Source organism: Manis pentadactyla, chromosome 14 (assembly GCF_030020395.1).
Source record: "Manis pentadactyla isolate mManPen7 chromosome 14, mManPen7.hap1, whole genome shotgun sequence".
Taxonomy (NCBI): domain Eukaryota; kingdom Metazoa; phylum Chordata; class Mammalia; order Pholidota; family Manidae; genus Manis; species Manis pentadactyla.
Window position 1 is genome coordinate 60,578,790 of NC_080032.1, and position 19,323 is coordinate 60,598,112.

Below are 19,323 nucleotides of genomic sequence, written 5' to 3' on the forward strand. Positions count from 1 at the left end.
CTGGATGGTAGAAGGCCACCCAGGCAATAGCCGCCATATGCTACTTTTCAACGCTGGGCACCCTGGTCAAAGAGGTATTTAAACATGAAGGACCCCTTACATAATCGTTGGAATGAGGGCATTATAGGGGGTGTCTACTTAAATAATTTTCAAGCATACCCCTGCCAGACCATTATGATTCACCAATACCTGGAGGTAAGCGCCCCCGAACATCTTGAAGAAGTACAACAGGCCATTAAAACACAGGAAACCCACCTACAGTCTCACATACAACAAGATGCTAGGACCCTTCCCTTTTCTTGGTTAAGTCTCCTACAGAAAGGGCTGGATTTATTCTGGCACACCCTCCCCAATATTTCCTTGATTCAGTGCTTCCTCTGCACTTGCCCCTGTGGTAGCAGTTCAGGCACTGCCAAGAGAGATCCTATCTTGCCCTCCAGGCCCTCCCTCAAAGCCCAGACTTATTGGGGAGGTACCATTATTTGAGACACCTGAAGCAAATGTGACCTTGAGACATCACTATAAGCAGCCTTCCCTTCTCTGCTCCCCGCCAGGCACCTTCCTGTGGTGCAATGGGACCTTATACAAAACCAACTTTGCAAATGCTTCTTGCCTGCTTGTCACCCTGGTCCCTAGGCTGACTCTGTACAGGGGAGCTGAGTTTGCCAACTCCTGGGCCTTGGATTCCTGTCACAAGAGAGCAGTCCTCCTGCCTTTAGTGGCAGGGATCTCCCTCACTTCCTCCATTATGGCCGTGGGAGTGAGCGCCGGGGCCCTGGGTTATAGTATTATGGCCCTAGAAAAACTGGAACGGTGGCTTGAGGCAGCCGTCCAGGCATCTGCAGCCTCTCTGGCATCCTTCCAGGGGCAAGTCACCTCCTTGACCCTGGCAACTCTCCAAAACCACCGGACTTTAGACCTCCTTACTGCAGAGAAGGGAGAGACCTGTCTATTCCTCCAGGAACAATGTTGTTACTATATCAATGAGTCAGGACTCATGGAGCAAAATGTTCAAAAACTACAAGAACTAAAAAGGAACTCCATTGAATCAGCATATCAGATAGTAATCTCTACAGCTGGTTTCAATCCCCTGGTTGATGCCTCTCCTGGGCCCTGTTGCAGCAATCTGTTTTCTACTCCTTATTGGCCCACGTGTTCTCGGGTTCCTTCAACAGTGCATAGCGGAAATATCATGCATAAAGGTCAATCAACTGTTGCTGCACAAGTACTTGCCCCTCCCGACTGAGCCTCCTCCGGCTGTCAACCAGCTTTAAAACCCCCTACAACGCCCCTTGTCAGCTGGAAGTAGCCAGATTGAGTCATTGCCCATGATGACCAAAAGGCTGGAATGTAAGGTTGGAGGTACCAGAGGGAGGAAAGTGAGGACAGTGCAAGCGGAACAAAGACAGCACCAAATAGCTCTGTGCCGTATAAGGAGGGAATGGACAGCTCTTCCTGGATTCCAGTCCCGTGATGTTTTGACAAACCCTGAATGCAGACCCCCCTCCATCCAGAAGGAGACCTCTGACTGATCACCCAACCCTGAACCAATAAGAATTCCCCACATCCCCCAGATGTGGCCCGCTTTCCCCTCTCTTCCCTGTGCTTATAAAAACTCCCTGCCTGTCTGGTTGGGTGCGACTTCTCCGACCTGTGTCTGTGCAGACTGGTGAACCTCACCCGGGATTGTGCTCAAATAAACTGCCTGGCCTTTTGTTGCCTCTTGTCACCTGCTCATTTCAGTTAGAATTTATCTTACAAAGTCTTAGCTACTATTGCTTTAAATTTACTTTATATCCCTTTCTCTTTCCTGTCTTCTATGTTTCCCATAGTGCATATATTGTTTCTTTTATTGATCTCACCTAAGTCTTGTAGGCTTTCCTCACACTTTCATTCCTTTTTCTTCTTGCTCCTATGACCAGATAATTTCAATTCACTATCTTCTAGTTTACTTCTTGGTCAACTTTGTTGTTGAAGCTCTCCATTGAATTCTTCTATGCAGCCCCAGTGTTCTTCAGCTCCATGATTTATGCACAGTTTTTCTTTTTTCTATTTCATTGTTGAATGAGTTCCATTGTTTTAAACTTTAAGACTTGTTTTGTGGCCTTTCATGTAATCTATCTTGAAGAAATTTCACTTTCCTGGAGGAAAATGTGCATTTGGCTATTGTCAAGTGGAGTGTCTCTACATATCAATTCCATACAATTGGTTTATTGTGTTGTTCACACATCCTGTGCTCCTGTCTCTATTTCCTTATATTTTTGTCTAGCTATTCTATCCATTAATGAAAGTAGGATAGAACTCCAGACATAAGTCTCCAGACTTTATTGTCGAGCCTTCTGTTTCTCTCTAAATGCCATCATAGTTAGCCTCATAAATTTTGGAGTGCTGATGTTTGGGGAATGTGTTTGTAACTATTTTGTTTTCTTGATCAATCAACCCCATCACGAACATTATAATTTCTTGATTTCTCCTTTATAAAAGCTTTTACTTAATGTTATTTTGTCTAGTATAGCTCCCCAGGTCACTCTGGGTTTCTATTTGCATGGAATATCTTTCGGTATATAACATTCAACCTTCTTGAGTCTTTACCTCTAAAATCTCTTGTGGATAGCATATACCTACATCTTTATTTCCCATCAACTCTGCCAATCTGTAAGGTGGCTTTCACAGGGTTGCCCAGAAGATGGGCCTGTAACCCATCCCAAGTGTCTGCAGAGCAGATGGTCCTGCAGGAAAAAATAACGAACAAGTGTCACATAAAACCTACACAGCAGAGGTGAGGGTGGAAGAGCTTTCCATTCTCTGAGGGTGGGCTGCTGGCAGATGCCAGGGTCTGGCCCTTGGTGTCTAACATGGCATGAGGCTGGAGACTGTCTCCTGGAATGGGCACCTCTGAATCACCAATCCCTGGCTGTGGGCCCATGCAATCTTCTCTCCCTTGCAGCTGAATAGCATTGCAGAAAGAACGAACCAAGTGTATGGTAGGCTGGAGGCTCTAGGAAAGATGTGTGGGCCCAGGGAAAGGCATTGAGCTGGGCCGGGGGTCTGTTGCCCTAGTGCCTCTGACCCCATGCCCTGAACCTGGGTCTGCAGATAGCTGCAGGAGTGCTGCAAGTGAGGTCTAGAGCTGGGCCAGGCCTGCATAGACCTGTGGGAATCTTGCACAGTGGGTGTGCCTGCTCCTGCCTTTGCTCATCTGGAAGGCAATGCTTAGTCCAGTGAAATTGCTGGAGCTGCCTTTCAGGGCAAAGGTTGTACTGTCTGGTAGAAGTGACAGTTGTGTAGGAAGAACCCTGAGCTGGGTTCAGTCTCCTCATTTGCCAAGTGGGTCCTGGGCTAGGGACCCTTGCCCCAGGAATAAGCTACGCAGCCTTTCAGGGGTGTGGAGCAGGCAGATGTTCAGGTATGGGCATCCAGTCCTCAGGAGGATGAGTGTGGGAAGCAGTGCTGGGACCCTGGCAGCCTGTGGCAGCTCACCCCTGGCCCTTCTGCAAGCGTGGCCACTCTTGCCTCTCCTGCAGGTTACAACATTGTCAGCCTGATGATCGCTTTGTCTGCTGGGAAGCTACACTCATATTTCTTAATTTAAACCAACCTGATGCAAATAGTTGACCCATCACTTTCTCCTTCTTGCCTTTCTGGATCCCAGGTTTTCGCATCTAACGGTCAGATAAAATTGGTGGCCTGCAACCCCCAGATCAGTGTTTCACACTTGGCCCCTTTCTGCCTCACAGCAACTCTTTGGAACCCTCCGAAAAGCCAAGGTGAGTCCATCTAGGCTGTGAATGGCAGAGCAAAGTGGGAGGTTCTATTTTCTTTCTTAGCACAAGATTTAAAATGACAAATGCTTGATAAAAAAATTGGGATTAGCTCTCAAATCAAGCTTGCATTAATGGGAGGGTTATGTTTTCTAGCCTCGAACATGCTAAAAATAATTTCCTAGGAGAAATTTTCATGTCCAAAGTTGAATCTAAGCTGTCCACTTCAGTGCATTTCAATACTTATCCTTAAGTCTAAGTAAGTCTCACTTGTATTCCTTAAGATATTCTATTACTTCTGCCCTACCTTGTCCACAGAAGTAAGATGGTTGTTTAAATGTGTAAATCACTTCATGTCAAGTGCTGTTCTCAATTTCCAATGCCTTCTCATTTCAAGTTGAAAAAATTCAAATATTTCACATGAACCACAGGTGCCTATATACCTCAGACCCTGCCTCCCTTCCTCTTCCTCTGCCCCAGACACAAATGAGCTTCCTTTCAATACCCAAGGAAACAAAAACTTCAAGTTCCACATTAGGCCTATTATACTTGCTGTTTCCTTTGAGTCAGAGTCAGCTCTGGACCTTCCTACTCGCCGACTGGGTCTCAGGAAGGTCCCCTGCTCCATGACGCTTTCCACCAAGTCATCCTTAAGATATGGCTGGCAAACCAAATCCCCCCTCCCAGCCAGCCAGCCAGAACCCAACAAGCATCCCCCCAAATCATTCACCAACATCACACAATATAACCAGCCCATAAAAATGTTTTGTTTGAAATGTTTTCATGTAACTATTAAGAAGAGTGCAGAAAAGAATAACCTTCATTCTTCAATTGGTTGAATGGATGACACTAGAAATAAAATCAGATTTTAACATTTTGGTTACCTTTAATATACTTTTGAAAAAATACTGGTGATGCAATTTAAATGCACCAGTGACTCAGAAACATAATTAGTTTCTGAGCCTCTACAGACCTAACTGGCCAAAAGGGCGTAGTCTTCTAAGAAAGTGGGGAGGAGAGGGCAAAGAGGGAAGGGAAGAGATCAGAGGGGAACCAAAGTCCAGGATTCATCCAAATCGCAGCAGCACCCAGAGCTGGCTGAGAGAATGGAGGTTTAGGTGCAGATCAGGCTTTGGCAGTGTCTGTGGGGCCTCATTTGCAGAGACAAGCATCCAGTGGATGAAACCTCATTGGCAGCAGAGAAATCAGCAGTGTCGATACACGTAATGGTGTCTGGGAGGAAGAATAGGCTCCATGTTGTAAATACTGTGGACTCAGCAGGCCCCGTGGCAGCACTGCATGTTGCGAAGGCTCTGAGGTGTATATATGCCCAGTCTTAGGGAGCCTCCGCGCATAAGAGTAGCAGGCTACCAAAATGTCCCCTGGGCTTAGGGTGCAGGGACACAGCAGCACCCGGAAGCCTGAGCAGAATGCGGGGACGCAGGGCTCGGCGGTGCAGCGTTGTCCAGTGAGGGTCCGTCGGAAGACAGGGCCTGAGCATCAGGATCCTGAGCTGCGCATGCTGCGCTCAGCAAGAGGAGCTTCTTGGCCAGGGCCTGGTCAGTCAGCTCCTGAGTCCCCTGCTCCCGAGGACGACGGCCAGGACCACGCCTGCCAGTTGGGTGGAGACCCAGGTCGGATGGACCTGGGGTTGTCAGCAGGGTTGAGCCGCGCTCCGGGGACCTACAAGCGGTGTCCTCGTCCTGAGCCGCAGAGGGAGGAGCAGCGGCCCGCAAGCGGCGCGGAGAGGCGGGGAGCCTAGGGGCGTGGCGGCGGCCCCCTCGCCCCGCGGCCACCTGCCGGGCAGGGCGCGGCGCGCAGCAGGGCGCAAGTCCCGGAGGCCCAGCGCGGCTCTTCTCATCACCCACAACTCCCAGGCATCCGGCTCCTGGCTGTCCGCCGCAGCGGGCGCCGCGTCATTCACGGCCACCTGTTCCTGCCCGCGCTTCCAGAGCTCATGGCGCTCGGGCTGCAGGGTGCTCACGAAGACATCCATTGGAAAGCTGACCCTGGCCTCCCCGCAGCTGCACTGAGAGGCCGCTTTGCCATAATCGATCCAGCGCGGCGTGGCGAAGTTGATGGCCTCCGCGCAGGTGAAGCCATGGTTGAAGCCAGCGTGGTAGCCGTAGGGAAATGTCAGTATGAACTCGCCAGCCTCCTGCGTGACCCGACTGAAGGGGATTCCGTTGTCCCTGAGGACAGTGGGCGACATGAGGGCAAACTTGTGCCGCAGGAAGGCCCCACAGCCGGAAGCGCTGGCCGGGAAGAGCTCCTCGGCCAGGTGTTCCAGGCGCTGGCCGTGCTCCGGGGGCACCGCATACCACGTTTTGGGCTCCCCGAAGTGCATGTAGTTGATGCTGTACAAGTCCATGTCCTCCGTGTGCCATGCGAACATGGTCTTCCACATGCCGAAGTACAGGTAGGGCGTGTTGATGCCTTCAATGACCACCCCACTCTCCTGCTCCAGCAGGTCCTGAATGGTTCCCAGGTGTCTGAGGTTCCACTGTTTAGTGTTTTCATCAAATAAGGAGCCGTTGACATCAGCGCCATAGATCGGTGAACCATAGAGCCGGGTTTTCCAGTATTTTCGCTCCAAATCGTCAAAATCCGAGTGTGGTGGTGCCTGATATTTAGCACTGTTGGCCAGGTGGCAATACTCCCCGACCATCATGACCTTCTTCTTCTTGTGGTATTGAGTGAACACACCAGCCCTGCCCGAGACCACCTGCTGGAGGGGAGTGGGGACTAGGATGTTACTGATGCCATCGTAGGTCTTCCTGGCTTCCCACTCCTTGGGGGGGATTATCTTGACCACACCTGCTTGGTGTGCACCTTGAGATTCCATATAGGCAATATATTTATCAAAGTCATTAAACTCTTCTTCGGTGGGGTAGAAAGTCATGATTGTACAACTTGGGTTCTGGGTACAGTTTGCCTTAGACTTCATAGCTTCCACAATGAACAACAAACTCTCAAGTCTTCAGCTATGGTCTGGATAGTTGAGGATGGTGGAAAATGCTATTTTTCCAAAACTGGTTTGAGTATCTTTGAGTCAGCAGGAACCACCTGTGGACTTTGATGCAAATGAGATGGTAATGTTTTTGGGCTTGCTGATTCACCAGGAGACTGCCCTCTGGGCAGAAGCTGATACAGGAGGCTGAACGTGCAACTCTGTGACGTTCCTCAGCTGGCGCTGGGGTTTGTTCTCTGAGGCCTCCTGACTCACCCGGCCCTGGGTGTATGGTGTTCCAATGTAGTGTTTTCAGGCCAGTGTTTAAAACAAAACTTAGAAGAAAGAATACAAAAGCTTGAACATTAATGTTTGGAGAAAGTTATTCAGGAGCTACAAGTAATATACCATGGGATCCCACCATGGGATATTATCCCACACTCAAAAGAAAGGCTAAAATTTTTATAAGATTGACAATATAGGATGTGGTGTTGATGTGGAACAATGGCAATTCTCATATCCTCATAGAGAGAGTGGAAATCATTCTTTGGGAAACTATTTTGGACAGTATCCATTAAAATTGAACTTATGCATGTGTAAAATTGGACATATGCATGTGCTGTGATTCAACTGTTACCACATGTCTAGGTAGTCTGTACCACCGTGCATGGAAAGTCACCTCCAATAATGCTTATTACAATATTATTTCTAGTAGCAAATACTGGAGACAACCCAAATGTCCATCAATAGTAGAATGGACAAATACATTGTGGTACAGTCCTACAGTGGAATACAATAGAGCAGTGAAAATTACGTGAATTATATAGGGACAATTTTGCAAACATAATACTGGGCAAAATTATTCAGACTTAAAAGAATAATAAAATCCATTATTCCAATTTTACATAAAGTTTCACCTTTTTATATAAGTATATATAAAAAAGGAGGTAAAGTAATCTGTGTTAGAAGTCAGAGCAGTGGTTACCTTTGAGAAAGAGAGGTTGTGAGTGGGAGCACGAGGGGGGTCTCTGGAGTAACGTTGATATTTTGTTTGGAATCTGGGTGCTGGTTACACAGCCATCAATAGCTAATTGTGATAATTCATCTGGCTGTTGTGATTTTCACAAACTTCCATATGTTTATTTGAAAACAGAGTTTAGAGTGAGAAGCACTGGAGACTTAAGAGACATGTTTCATTGTATTAAAAGGAAAAGGAAGAGTGAAAATAAATGCACTAAACATTTGATTGAAGAAGCTAGGAAATGGAAGAAGGAGTAAAGAAATAAAGAATAAAGATAAAATGAATGAAAAATAATACATACAAAACAGAAGGATGATGGCCAAAAATGTCATTTGAAGAGACTAAGAAATGCAACAAACCATGAGCGTAACTGATAAGAAAGGATAGAAAGTCAAAATAAACAATGCTAGGAATTAAACAGTCCACAGATCTAGTAATTTGGTAGAGAATTTTTCTAAATCTCAAGAGAATCTTATGAGCATCTGACATCAACATTTTCAACAGATAAGAAGACAATTTTCTAGAGAGGAAACATACACAAAATGGATCCAAGAAAAAACAAGAAAGCTCAAATGTCCCAGATAAGAATCTGGATCAAAGTATGACTCCTAAAAAACCCTGAGACACAACATTTATAGGTGAACCTAGCAAATTTTTAAGAAAACAACTGATTATACAAATCTTTCATGCTATAGAGAAGTTTGTAAAGCTACTCAGATGAGGCTATACTTATCTGATAGCAAAATTGGGAAAGGACAACAGAAAGTAAAGCATAAATGAAAGCTTGCTAAATAGAATATCATCTAACCAATAAAGCAGTATGCTAACACCATTGGTACTGGGGTCTGCACAGAGCCATGGGGAGATGAAAGTCAGGCCAAGGAAATGGGGTGAGGGGGAGCTCCTGGAGGAGGGAACCCCATTCCCTTTAGAGGTCCAGGCATTTAATCTTCCTCGCCCTGTAGTCTTCCCAGTAAGACTTCAAAAGATCAGCTTGCCTGCCACAGCGTAAAATAGTAACAGCCCCTGTACCTTATTGGCAACTATGAGCAACTCCACAAGGAGATTTTTTAACTATCTTATTGATGTCCTCAAACTTTTCCCTTTTACTTAATGCTATTCAACTTTAAACTGCCCTCCTCTTCCACCATTATTTCTCCCATATTTCCCTTCCATCTTTGTCCTTAAGTTCCATCCTTTCTCAAGTACATCCACTTGATCCCATATCTTCCCTTACTGACCCAACAAAGCACCATCTCTTCTTCCACCTCTTATAGTTCTTGTTTAGCACTTATAATTTATACCTTGTATAATGTGAACAGCAAGAGTCACCTTTACTTAGCACTCACTTTGCCAGGCCCTTTATTAAGCACTTTCTATATAATATCTCATTGAAACCTCACAGCTAGTTTATGAAGTTGGCACTATTGTTACCCCCAATCAGTGGAGTAGAAAATGAAATGTAGAAAAATGCATATTTAATTCAACAGCTTGTGCTCCATCTCTAGAACTTTTTCTGTTCTCTCCATGGTTATCTCTTCTGTTAAATTCCTTAAATCAATGCCTCCCCCTTATTCCAGGACACAGTCAATTAAATATCACAATCACAATCATCTTTGTCTCTCTTAAATCATCAGTTATCAGTCTCTTTCCTGATTTAAGCTACCGTCTTCCCTCTCACCTTCATTTCAATACCAAACATATTGAAAACATACATGAAAATAGTTTGTGTCCAGAAATGCATTTCCTCCCCTCTCTCACCTTCTGGTTCTGCCCCCACTTCTCCGCCTAAACTGATGGCTACAAATCATCAAGCTGTTTCCTCCCAAATGCCGCTCCAGGGGTAACACTTGATCTCTCTACATCCTTGATTCACAGACACCTTCTTGCTCCTAAAAGGCCTCTGACCTCCCTGATGCTGCCCTTAACTTCCTGGTTCTTCCTCTTCTTCCATAGTTCCACTTCCTTTCCTTGCCACACACAGATGCAGGGAACATCTCTCCTAAATTCTTTTTCTTTCTCCTTTTAAATTTCCTATTTATGTTGATAGCTTTCTTTAGTACTGCACTTCTCTCCTTACAAGTATTATTTATTGTTATAGCTTTCCTTAATACTGACTTTCTCCTAAGCTTCTGCTTTCCTTCTTTATCTTAGGCAGGTCCACTAAGACCCTGAAATTAACTTGTCTTTATTTCTACAAATGGTAAAACAGTTATCCTACTCACCGTCATCAACCATTACATCTCCCTGGCCAGCCTATAGGCAGTGGCTGTCAGGGGATCCCATGATTGTCTACTGTGAGACCCCAAGAACACTTGCACAGCACAGGGAGGCTTCTGTGCTCTCATTACCTTCCCTGTATAAGACCCCAAGGACCCAGTTTGCTTTCCTCTCCTACTTAGCTGTCATCACCCAAGCCAGACCTTGGCTGCTTTGCGCCAGGATTGCCTTGTGATAGTATCATGTCATAGGCTCCCTACTCACCCTAATTTTATAAACTTAAAATTCTTTTATAATATTTTATAAATTCTTTAAGTATTTTTTGAGAACATATAATCAAAATTTCCATTCTATTTGAAAACTTGCTCTAAAGAAATGGGAAGAATGAACAATTTAGAAGGAAAGCTAAATATCAAAAGCTTAAATACCATGCTAAAGGCCTTTCCCTTAAGACATAATAAATGCTGACTATGAATATTACACAAGACCTCATTTCTTATTGAAATATCAAATATACAATTGAAATAATCTTTGAGTTGAGCACTTTGTATCTGTTTTATAAACTCAATTATTTCCTTTGTGCATTTCTAAAGATTCTAGGAAGAATGAGGCAGGGCTATCATATCTATTATATGTGTGTGTGTGTGTATATATATATATATATATATATATATATTAGTCTTCAGCTATTGAGCAACAAAAGGTAATAATCTTTTATGTTATAATATAAAAATGTATATAATAACTAGTATATATAACATATATAAGTATATATTATATATAGTAATACAACTGCACTCAAAACTGCTCTGAATTTGCCAGGTACAAAGACAGTAATCCTTCAGTATTCCAGCCAAAAGTGTCACTTCTCTATGATCCCAGCTGCTTGCTGTAACCATGAGACTGCCTTCTTCTTTCAAGCTGGGCTACAGGTACTGGTTGAGAATAAATAAATACACTTTCACTTCAGATACACATATTGTTATCCATGGTATCCACAGTAACACAGAAATTATTTATCTAAGGAAACTTGATAGTTCTTACCATGAGGAAGGTATTGTCTTAACAGAATGATTAAAAAATAATACCTGGTCTCTTAAACTTAATGGATCTCTGGAAATTACAAAGTCTTTCCTCTGTGTCTTTTAAAAATAATTCCTCTGATCTTTCCTTGTGTGTATGTGTGTGTGGGTGGATGTATGTATGTGTATGTGTGTGGGAAGTGTGTGTATGTGGGGGGTGTTTTCAGCTAGAGAAGGTGAGAAGTGAAGTGAATAAATTTAAAAGTCCCTTTCACTTCAGTGTCCAGATTGCACACCAGTTTCAGGATAGCAGGAAAGCCTTTTCGTCTTTCATGCTGCGTACATATTTCAATTCTATTATCTCAAATGGGGATTGTTTGACAAAATGCCTTGGGCGTTGGCCACTGTTTCTGCTGACAGTATCTAAATTGTGTTCAACAAAAACTTTCTTCTCAAGTTAGAAAATCTGCTTACCCATTGATTGAAAATAATTTATAGCCATAATATTTGATGGCTGAATAAATTCTATTTTATTAAGGCAAATGGCTCAATTTCTCCCTCTTATTGGACAATTATTTTGTTTTTACTCTTCCATGACTATTACCAATCACTTATATTTAACCTATATTTCAGTACCTAGAACAGTATATACAGTAAAAGATTGGTTGAATGAAATTCCTTAGACTAGTTATTAGGAATGGAATTACTGCATTTTAGTATTTAAATATTTTTAAGATCCTAACACATATTGCCAAAACTTTTCAGAAAGAATATGTCATTTCATGTTCTCACCACTGAGTAACTTCACTTAGGGGGAAAAAAAAAGGCTTTGCTAATTTGGTAAAGTGAAAAACTGTAGCTCTAGTTTTAATTTACCTTTCTTTGATTACCATGAAGGATGCTATTTTTTCTTTCACGATTATCAGCCATTGGATTCATGGTATATATTGGTTCCTATCTTTCACCCATTTTTCTCTAATAGGGATCTAGTGTTTTTTTCTCATCTACTTATACTAACATTTTACATATTACTTATGCATATTTCACATATTATTTTACATAATTAACCATTTAAATATTGCTCATATGAATATTTAACATATTAAAATAAGCCCTTTGTTATATATGCTCATAGTTTTTCCAAGTTTGGCATTTAGTTTATAACTTTAATTCTATTTCATTTAAAATGTTTTTGACATACATTTCAATGTCTTATGGTGCTGTTTATCTTCTCCTTTGTAATGTCTTTCATATCTTTTATATTCAGTAAATTACTTCCCTGTCCAGAGGCAGATAAGTATTACCTCATGGTTTTTTCCTTTTTATACATTAATTTTACCTTTAATTCTGATTTTAATTATACCTTTCATTCTAACTGGTTTATTATTAATTTGTTTTATTGTCTTGTGTGTATGGTGTGAGGAATAAGGAAGATGAAACTGGCCCACAGGCCTCTATATATGACCTGTTTGCTGTGTGTTTTCTCCATTTATAGAAGCTTTTCGCTGTCCCAGTGTTCTTTAATTTTTTCAATCTCAAAATTCAGGTGCTTTGGTTTTAAGATATTTTTTAAGTTACTTCTTTGATGACTTCCTCTACATTTTTCCTATGCACATTAACTCCTGTTATTTGGATATTGGACCTCATGGATTGGACCTTAATTTTTGTATCTTTTCTTCTCCCACTTTTCTATCCCTTTATCACTACACTCTCTCTTTTGAAAAAAACCCTCATCTTTACCTCCCCAAGCTCCTTCAATTGTGTCTTTTTCATTTCCCCTATCAAAATTTTAATTTCCAACAGGTCATTTCTGATCCCTTAGCTTTTTTTGTGTATATGTACCTTCCCCCACCCTTCCCCCCCCAGTCTTAGTGTCCTGTTCTTGTTTCACAGGTGCACTTCTTCAGTCTCTCTGAAAATACTAAAATGTCAATGGCTTTGAAGTGTTTTTTTCCCCCTGTATGGTCTGTTTCTTTGAAATTTATTTTTACATTTTTTTTCATTTTGTTTTCTATCTTTCAGATGTAAGGCTTTCCTCAAATGTCTGATGATCCTTAGTAGTTGGTTCATATATGAGTATAGCACAAAAAGAAGCTGATTCAAAACTGGGTGTTTGAATAGGTTTGGTGATTATGCTTCCCTGAATGGTGATCTGGCTGGGCTGTGTCCTGGGTGAAACGCTGACACTGGCATCTCTAAGAGCTGGTCATATGCAACAGTGAAGGATCTTCCAATCTTCTTCCTGGAAGGGACAGGCCTGCTTCCCCACCACATGGAAAAAGATCCTGAAATTTCCAATATCCAACTTGTGAAGCTCACCAAATCAATTTGTTTTCCCGATGACAACTACACTGCCTGTGGTTCCTGGAAATTCTCAGTTCAGAGACTACCTTTTCCACTTGCCCTAGGAAATGAAACTTAGTTTTCCATCAAGATGGAGAGGAGCAGTTTATCCTGCTACTAGAGAATGCAAGGGAGTCTGAGGCTCCAGCTGCTTCTTAGACTTTCAACAGATCTTCCACTTGCTCTAGGAAATGAAACTTGGTTTTCCATCAAGATGAAAGAGGAGCAGTTTATCCTGCTACTAAAGAATGCAAGGGAGTCCGAGGCTCCAGCTGCTTCTTAGACTTTCAACAGATCTTCCTTAGCCTCCTTCCACATCCAGAGGTAGCTAGTACCATGAAGTCCTAAGCCTTTTGGAGTCTGTGGACACAGTTGTGTTTCTTCTTAGCTTTTCTCACTAGCAATTTAAGATTCAACTTTCTGGGTTTGATAAATCAGTTTCTATTTGTTCATCTGTTTTCAAAATTTACTACTATCTTATTTCCGGTACCATATGCTCTCTTTGTGACTTATTTCTTAAAACAAAAATCCTAGTACTGTCACTTCAGTGGAGTTTGGAGGGAGCAAAGTAAATATTGTGTCACCATCTTTTTCTCTTTGTTTTCCCAAATGTATCTCTCAATAGCTCCTTCCACAAACCCTTGGCTGGAAATACTCCTAGCCATTGTCTCTGATTTGATGCTCTCTCTCCCTCACTTCTCTTTTCTAAGTTATAACCACTGTCTTCCTGATATAGGTCCCACCAATCCTAGACCTTGGTGAGGATTCTGTCTTCCACATTCCATGAGTACTATTTGCTTGGGCCATTTATTTGGTGCTTAATACAAATTGCTGAGTTGGGCATTCTCCAGAGTTTTCCTTTCACCTTTAATCTAAAGGGCACTTATCTAAAGTAATAAATTCCTTGCACGAGTTATGCTTGCTTTTCTCTCCATGATATTTTCATGTTTCTGCCTCACAAGCTTCAATATTCCCTTCTTGATAAGCTACATGGAAAAGTTACGATAAAAAGGTGACTTTTTCTGTATACTTTGTGTCTGAAAGTCCAATATTTGGCGTAGATTTCCTATGTAGGAACATCCAAGAATGTAGATATAAAGACTCATGGCAGGAAGTGTCAGGCATGAAGAGCACAGACTAAATTGTGACATAGTTGGAAGAGCACAGATTAAATCATGACAAAGATTGGAATTTGACCTTTATTTTTACTTGCCAGAAGGACACGTCCTTTAAATTAGCAACTTAAATATCACATTATGACTTCATTGTGATGTAAAATATCAGTTGAGCATCGTAATATGAACCTCGTTAGTCTTCTCTATTTGCTTTCCTCTGTCACAGGGACACTTCGCAGTCACAGTGGTATCTGGAGCCGAGAGCAGCAGGAGCAGAAGCCTTCTTGAGCCCCTTGTCACCAAGACACAGCCACGCTATTGAGTTTTGAGGCAACATCTAGCATATGTTTCTTTGTATTGTCAATACATTTTGAAGACATTGCTTGAGCAGCACGTAAGCCTCGTTCTTGAATTCTCCAGGAGATTCTGTAAATTACTTTAATGCTTAAAAAAACCCCCACTTGTTTGCCTTAAAGTAGTGAATTCTATAGTATGCAACTAAAGAATCTTGACCAATACACTGTCTCCCTCATTCCCATTTCTAAATGACTCTTACATATTTTAGCTGTTTCTTTTGTTTTTCTAGTATTTGTAGACTTTTCAGTTTTAGAGATTGTGGACACTCATACCACAAAAGGCATAGGTTAAGTTCTCTTATGTTTCATCCTAACACAGAGACTTCCCCTGCCCCAGCCTGTCATATAGATATAAAAACTTTTTGGTAAAATTACGTCTGAATTCTTACCATGTAAAATTAGTCTCAGCTGAGTCATGTAGTGTGCTATGATTACCCTGCCTTGCATGTACAAAATTTTATCTATCCTATAGTTAATACTTTTCTTATTATGTCATTTGCTTGGCTTAATACACAGTAACTCAATCCCAAATTCATTTCCACTAGTGTACACCTCTTCTAACTACATAAACCACACCAGGTACTAAATCAGATTTGTCTTTTAAAAATATTCTGCCTGGAGCTTTCTGTATGCTTTCTTAAACCTGGGTTGGTTAGTCTTTAGACTGTTGCAGAGCCTGCATCCTGGGGTTCGTTAACCATAATCCTGGGGATTCCCTTTCCCTCAATATTATGTTAGACCCCTTGATTCCACCCATCTCTCTTCTTTCCTAGTTTATGCCCTTTTGTCAGTGAGCATATCCACCAGGAGCATCTTTGGAAGCTTCGCTAGAGATTATGAAGTAGCTCACAGAATCTCCAAGAGGACGGGGGAATAGGGTTTGGAGACTGCATCCAGAAACAATATCCAAATTATCCAGCAATCTATATTAAGGTGTTCCTATACCTCCTGTGGTCAAAGGCACCAAAGACCTTGAAGAAGGGACACTACCAACTAGAACTTATGCCACTATTGCCTCTGAAAGCCCAATCTCTCACCATCCTCTCCAGGAACAGATCCTGTACAAAATTGATTCCCTCACATTCCCTCCAATTGAGGTCTCCATAAAAGTGTCTGACTGGAGGAGCCCAGGTCATCTGCCTATGTATTTGCTGCAATAGATGCTGGACAATTGAGTTCTGGCTTCAACCTTGTCAAGGCAAGGGTCATAATGTGGGAATTTCCCAAAATAAAAAGGGAATTCAGAGTTATTGGCTGGTCACAAATATAACCGCTGTCTAGCAAAGTTTGCATGTCTGAAGTGTCTTTGTTCTAATTTTACACTTTTCTTTTGGGATTCTGATGACATTGTTTCATTGAATTCTAGCTTCTAGAAATCCAAAACCAATTTGTTTTCTGATCCTTTTTGTGCAAACCACTTTTACTCTCTGTATACCTTTAGGATTTTCTTTTGCTCTTTATTTTCTCAGATTTAATCAAGATGATTGGTCTCATTTGTCAACAATTGTTCTAGAACTTCTGATGTAGAAACTCATGTTCTTCATTGCTGAGAAATTTCTTAAATAATTTCTTTGTATATTCCTTTCCTCTATTTTCAGTTCTTGCTCTGTGGAAATACACAAGCTTTCTAGCAGTTAATTTCCAGAAATTCTTTTGTTCTCTGGATATTCCTTTTATTATAGATTTCTGATATTTTTTCTATGGCTACAGCTTTTCTTTTCTCTCTCTAGAAGTGTAAATTTTAGGGATTTTTTTTAAACATTCATTTGTGCTCTATGTTGTGTCTGTTTCCTCTGAATCCACCCTTGCAGGATATTTTGGTTTCTTTTATGTTAAATGTTTTCCTCATATGTCTAGTTATTCGTGGTGTATGTCTAAGAGTCAAGCATTATAGAGTTGCGTTTCCTATGTAAGACTAGTAGGCTCACTGAGAGTGCTCTGAGAAGGATCCAGTCATTTCTTTTGCGGCTGGGGGCAACTGTCAGTATCTAGAGGTAAGAGTATAATAAAAAGACTATAAATTTATGCATGTCTCATTTGAAATTGGGACCCAGGAATTTATGCTGTCTTAATTTTTTCGTTCTTCAGATACATTAAAATGAGAGAAAATAGAATATATAGCAAAAACCTGCATTCCAACCAGCCCAGAATTAACAGCTTTATATTGCCATGTTTGCTTCAAATGGTTTTTAAAAATAGCTTTATTGAAATGTAACTTATATAACAAAAATATCACCCACTTTAAGTGTACAATTCAGTAATTTTTGGTATATTTACAGAGTTGTGCAACCATCCCCATTACCTAATTCTAGAACATTTTCATCATTCCAAAAAGAAACCTCATGCCATTTGCAGTCACAGCCCACTTCCATCCTCAGCTCCAGACAACCATTACTCTACTTTGTCTTGATTTGCCTATTCTGGACAGTTCATATAAAAGGGATCAGATATACAGTCTTTTGTGTCCAGTTTATTTCACTCAGCATGCTGTGGAGTTCATCCATATTGTAGCATATATCAGCATTTTGTTTCTTTTTGTGGTTGAATAATTTTTCATTTTTATGAGTAGATCACATTTTATTTATGCACTCATCAGCTGATATTTGGGTTGTTTTAATCTTTTGGCTATTATGAATGATGCTGTTATGAGCATTCATGTACACATCTCTAAGTGGACATTCATTTTTCCTGTGTAGATACCTAGGAGTGGAATTCTGTTATATAGCAACCCTATGCTTAATGTTTTGAGAAACTGTTATGCATTTTCCTAAAGTGCCTGCAACATTTTAAATTTCCACCAGCAAATATATATGAGGGTTCCAGTTTCTCAATGTCCTCACGAACACTTGTCTTTTTGTCTTTTTTTTTTTAGCACTTCTATCAGCATAAAGTCTTATCTCATGGTTTTGATTTGCATTTCCTTAATGACTAATGATGCTGAGCATTTTTCCCTATGTTTATTGGCCATATATGTATTTTGAAGAAATTTCTATTCCAATACTTTGCTCATTTTTTTGAGTTATTTGTCTTTTTGAGTTGCAAGAAGTCTTTATATGTCCTGGTTACAAGTCCTTTAAGTGTTGAATGTATGATTTGCAAATATTTTCTCCCAGTCTGTGAGTAATCTTTTCACTTTCTTATGTCTTTTGAAGTGCACAAGTTTTAAATTTTGATGAAGTTCAGTTCATCAATTTTCTTTATTGCTTGTGCTCTGGGTGTTTCATCTAAGAAATGATTGCCTAGCTCAAAGTCATGCAGATATACTCCTGTGTTTTCTTCTATGAGTTTTCTGGTTTTAGCTTACATTTGGGTCTATAATTTGGCTTCATTTTTGTGAATGGCATGAGGTAGAGATCCAAATTCATTCTTCTGTAGGAAGATATGCAGTTTCAGCAACATTCATTGAAGGACTATTCTTTCACTGTTGTCTTGAAACCTTTGTTAAAATCAATTGACTACAAACATAAGGGTTTATTTCAGACTCTCAATTCTATTCCATTCAACTACATAGCTAACTTTATACCAGTGTCTTATTATAGCTTTGTATATTAAAGTTTTGAAGTGGAGAAGTGTGAGTCATCCACATTTTAAAATTCTTTTTCAAGACTGTTATGGTTATTCTGGGTCCTTTATGTTTACATATCAATTTTAAGATCCGCTTTTAATTTCTGGGGGTTGGGGGTAGGGAGTCAGAAGAAAAATAGAGATTACACTGAATCCATAGATGAATTTGGTGAGTATTGCCATCTTAACAATATTAAGTCTTCTGATCCACGAATATGGAATGCTTTTCCATTTATTTAGCTCTTCTTTAACAATGTTTTATAATTTCTACAGTAGAAGTGTTGTACTTTTTTGTTTATTCCTAAACATTCTTTTTGATGCTATTATGAATGGAATTAACTTTACAGAATTTTCATTGTGTATAGAAAGCAATTGATTTTTGAATAATGATCTTGTATCCTGCAACCTTACTGAACTTGTTTATTAGGTCTAGTAGTTTTTTCGTGGTTCCTTAAGATTTTCTGTACATAGAATCATTTCATGTATCAATATAGCTGTATCCTGTCTAATTTGGATGACTTTTATTTCTTTTTGTTGCCTAACAGCCCTGACTAGAAGCTCCAGTGTAATGCTTAATAGAACTAGTGAGAATAGATGTCCTGAAGGGTCTTGTCCCTGCAGCAAGTACTTTTAAATAGAAGAAATAAATATGTCAAGTGAAGAGGTCCCTTTCAGATTCAAACCCCAAATCCTAATTTCTTCCTCCTCCCTAGGATCATGGATTTAGTGCATTTTCTGTGGATGTTCTTGTGTGTGCATGTGCATTATATACTAATACAGAGTATTGTTTTGTGCAACTATTTTGATTTTATACCAAATATGCTAACACTTGTGCAATTTTTAAATTCAACACTAACAGATTCAAGATATATTAATATATACCTATATATACCTACATATGTAGTCTGTCATAAGAATATATTTTATATTTCTCTACTGGGGAGTATTTGGATTAGTTCCAGTGTTTTACC

At 40.7% G+C, this 19,323-nt stretch overlaps 1 protein-coding gene across 1 annotated transcript; it reads right to left on the reverse strand.

The window, feature by feature from the left end:
• Window positions 1-5,114: 5,114 nt before the first annotated feature.
• LOC118923183 (lysine-specific demethylase 4D-like) lies at window positions 5,115-6,723 on the reverse strand. The gene is made up of 2 exons (XM_057491272.1): window positions 5,599-6,723; window positions 5,115-5,557 (listed from the first exon to the last, which is right to left on the reverse strand). Exons 1-2 carry the CDS (start codon window positions 6,706-6,708, stop codon window positions 5,150-5,152), a joined length of 1,518 nt encoding a protein of 505 aa, XP_057347255.1. The 5' UTR covers window positions 6,709-6,723; the 3' UTR covers window positions 5,115-5,149.
• Window positions 6,724-19,323: the final 12,600 nt, after the last annotated feature.

Excerpts from the sequence above, each read along its gene's own strand:
- LOC118923183 (XM_057491272.1), bottom strand. The coding sequence starts at position 6,708 with ATGAAGTCTAAGGCAAACTGTACCCAGAACCCAAGTTGTACAATCATG. Across the intron at positions 5,558-5,598 it reads GAAGAGCCGCGCTGGGCCTC|GTGGCCGCGGGGCGAGGGGG; the intron begins CGGGACTTGCGC and ends CCTGCCCGGCAG.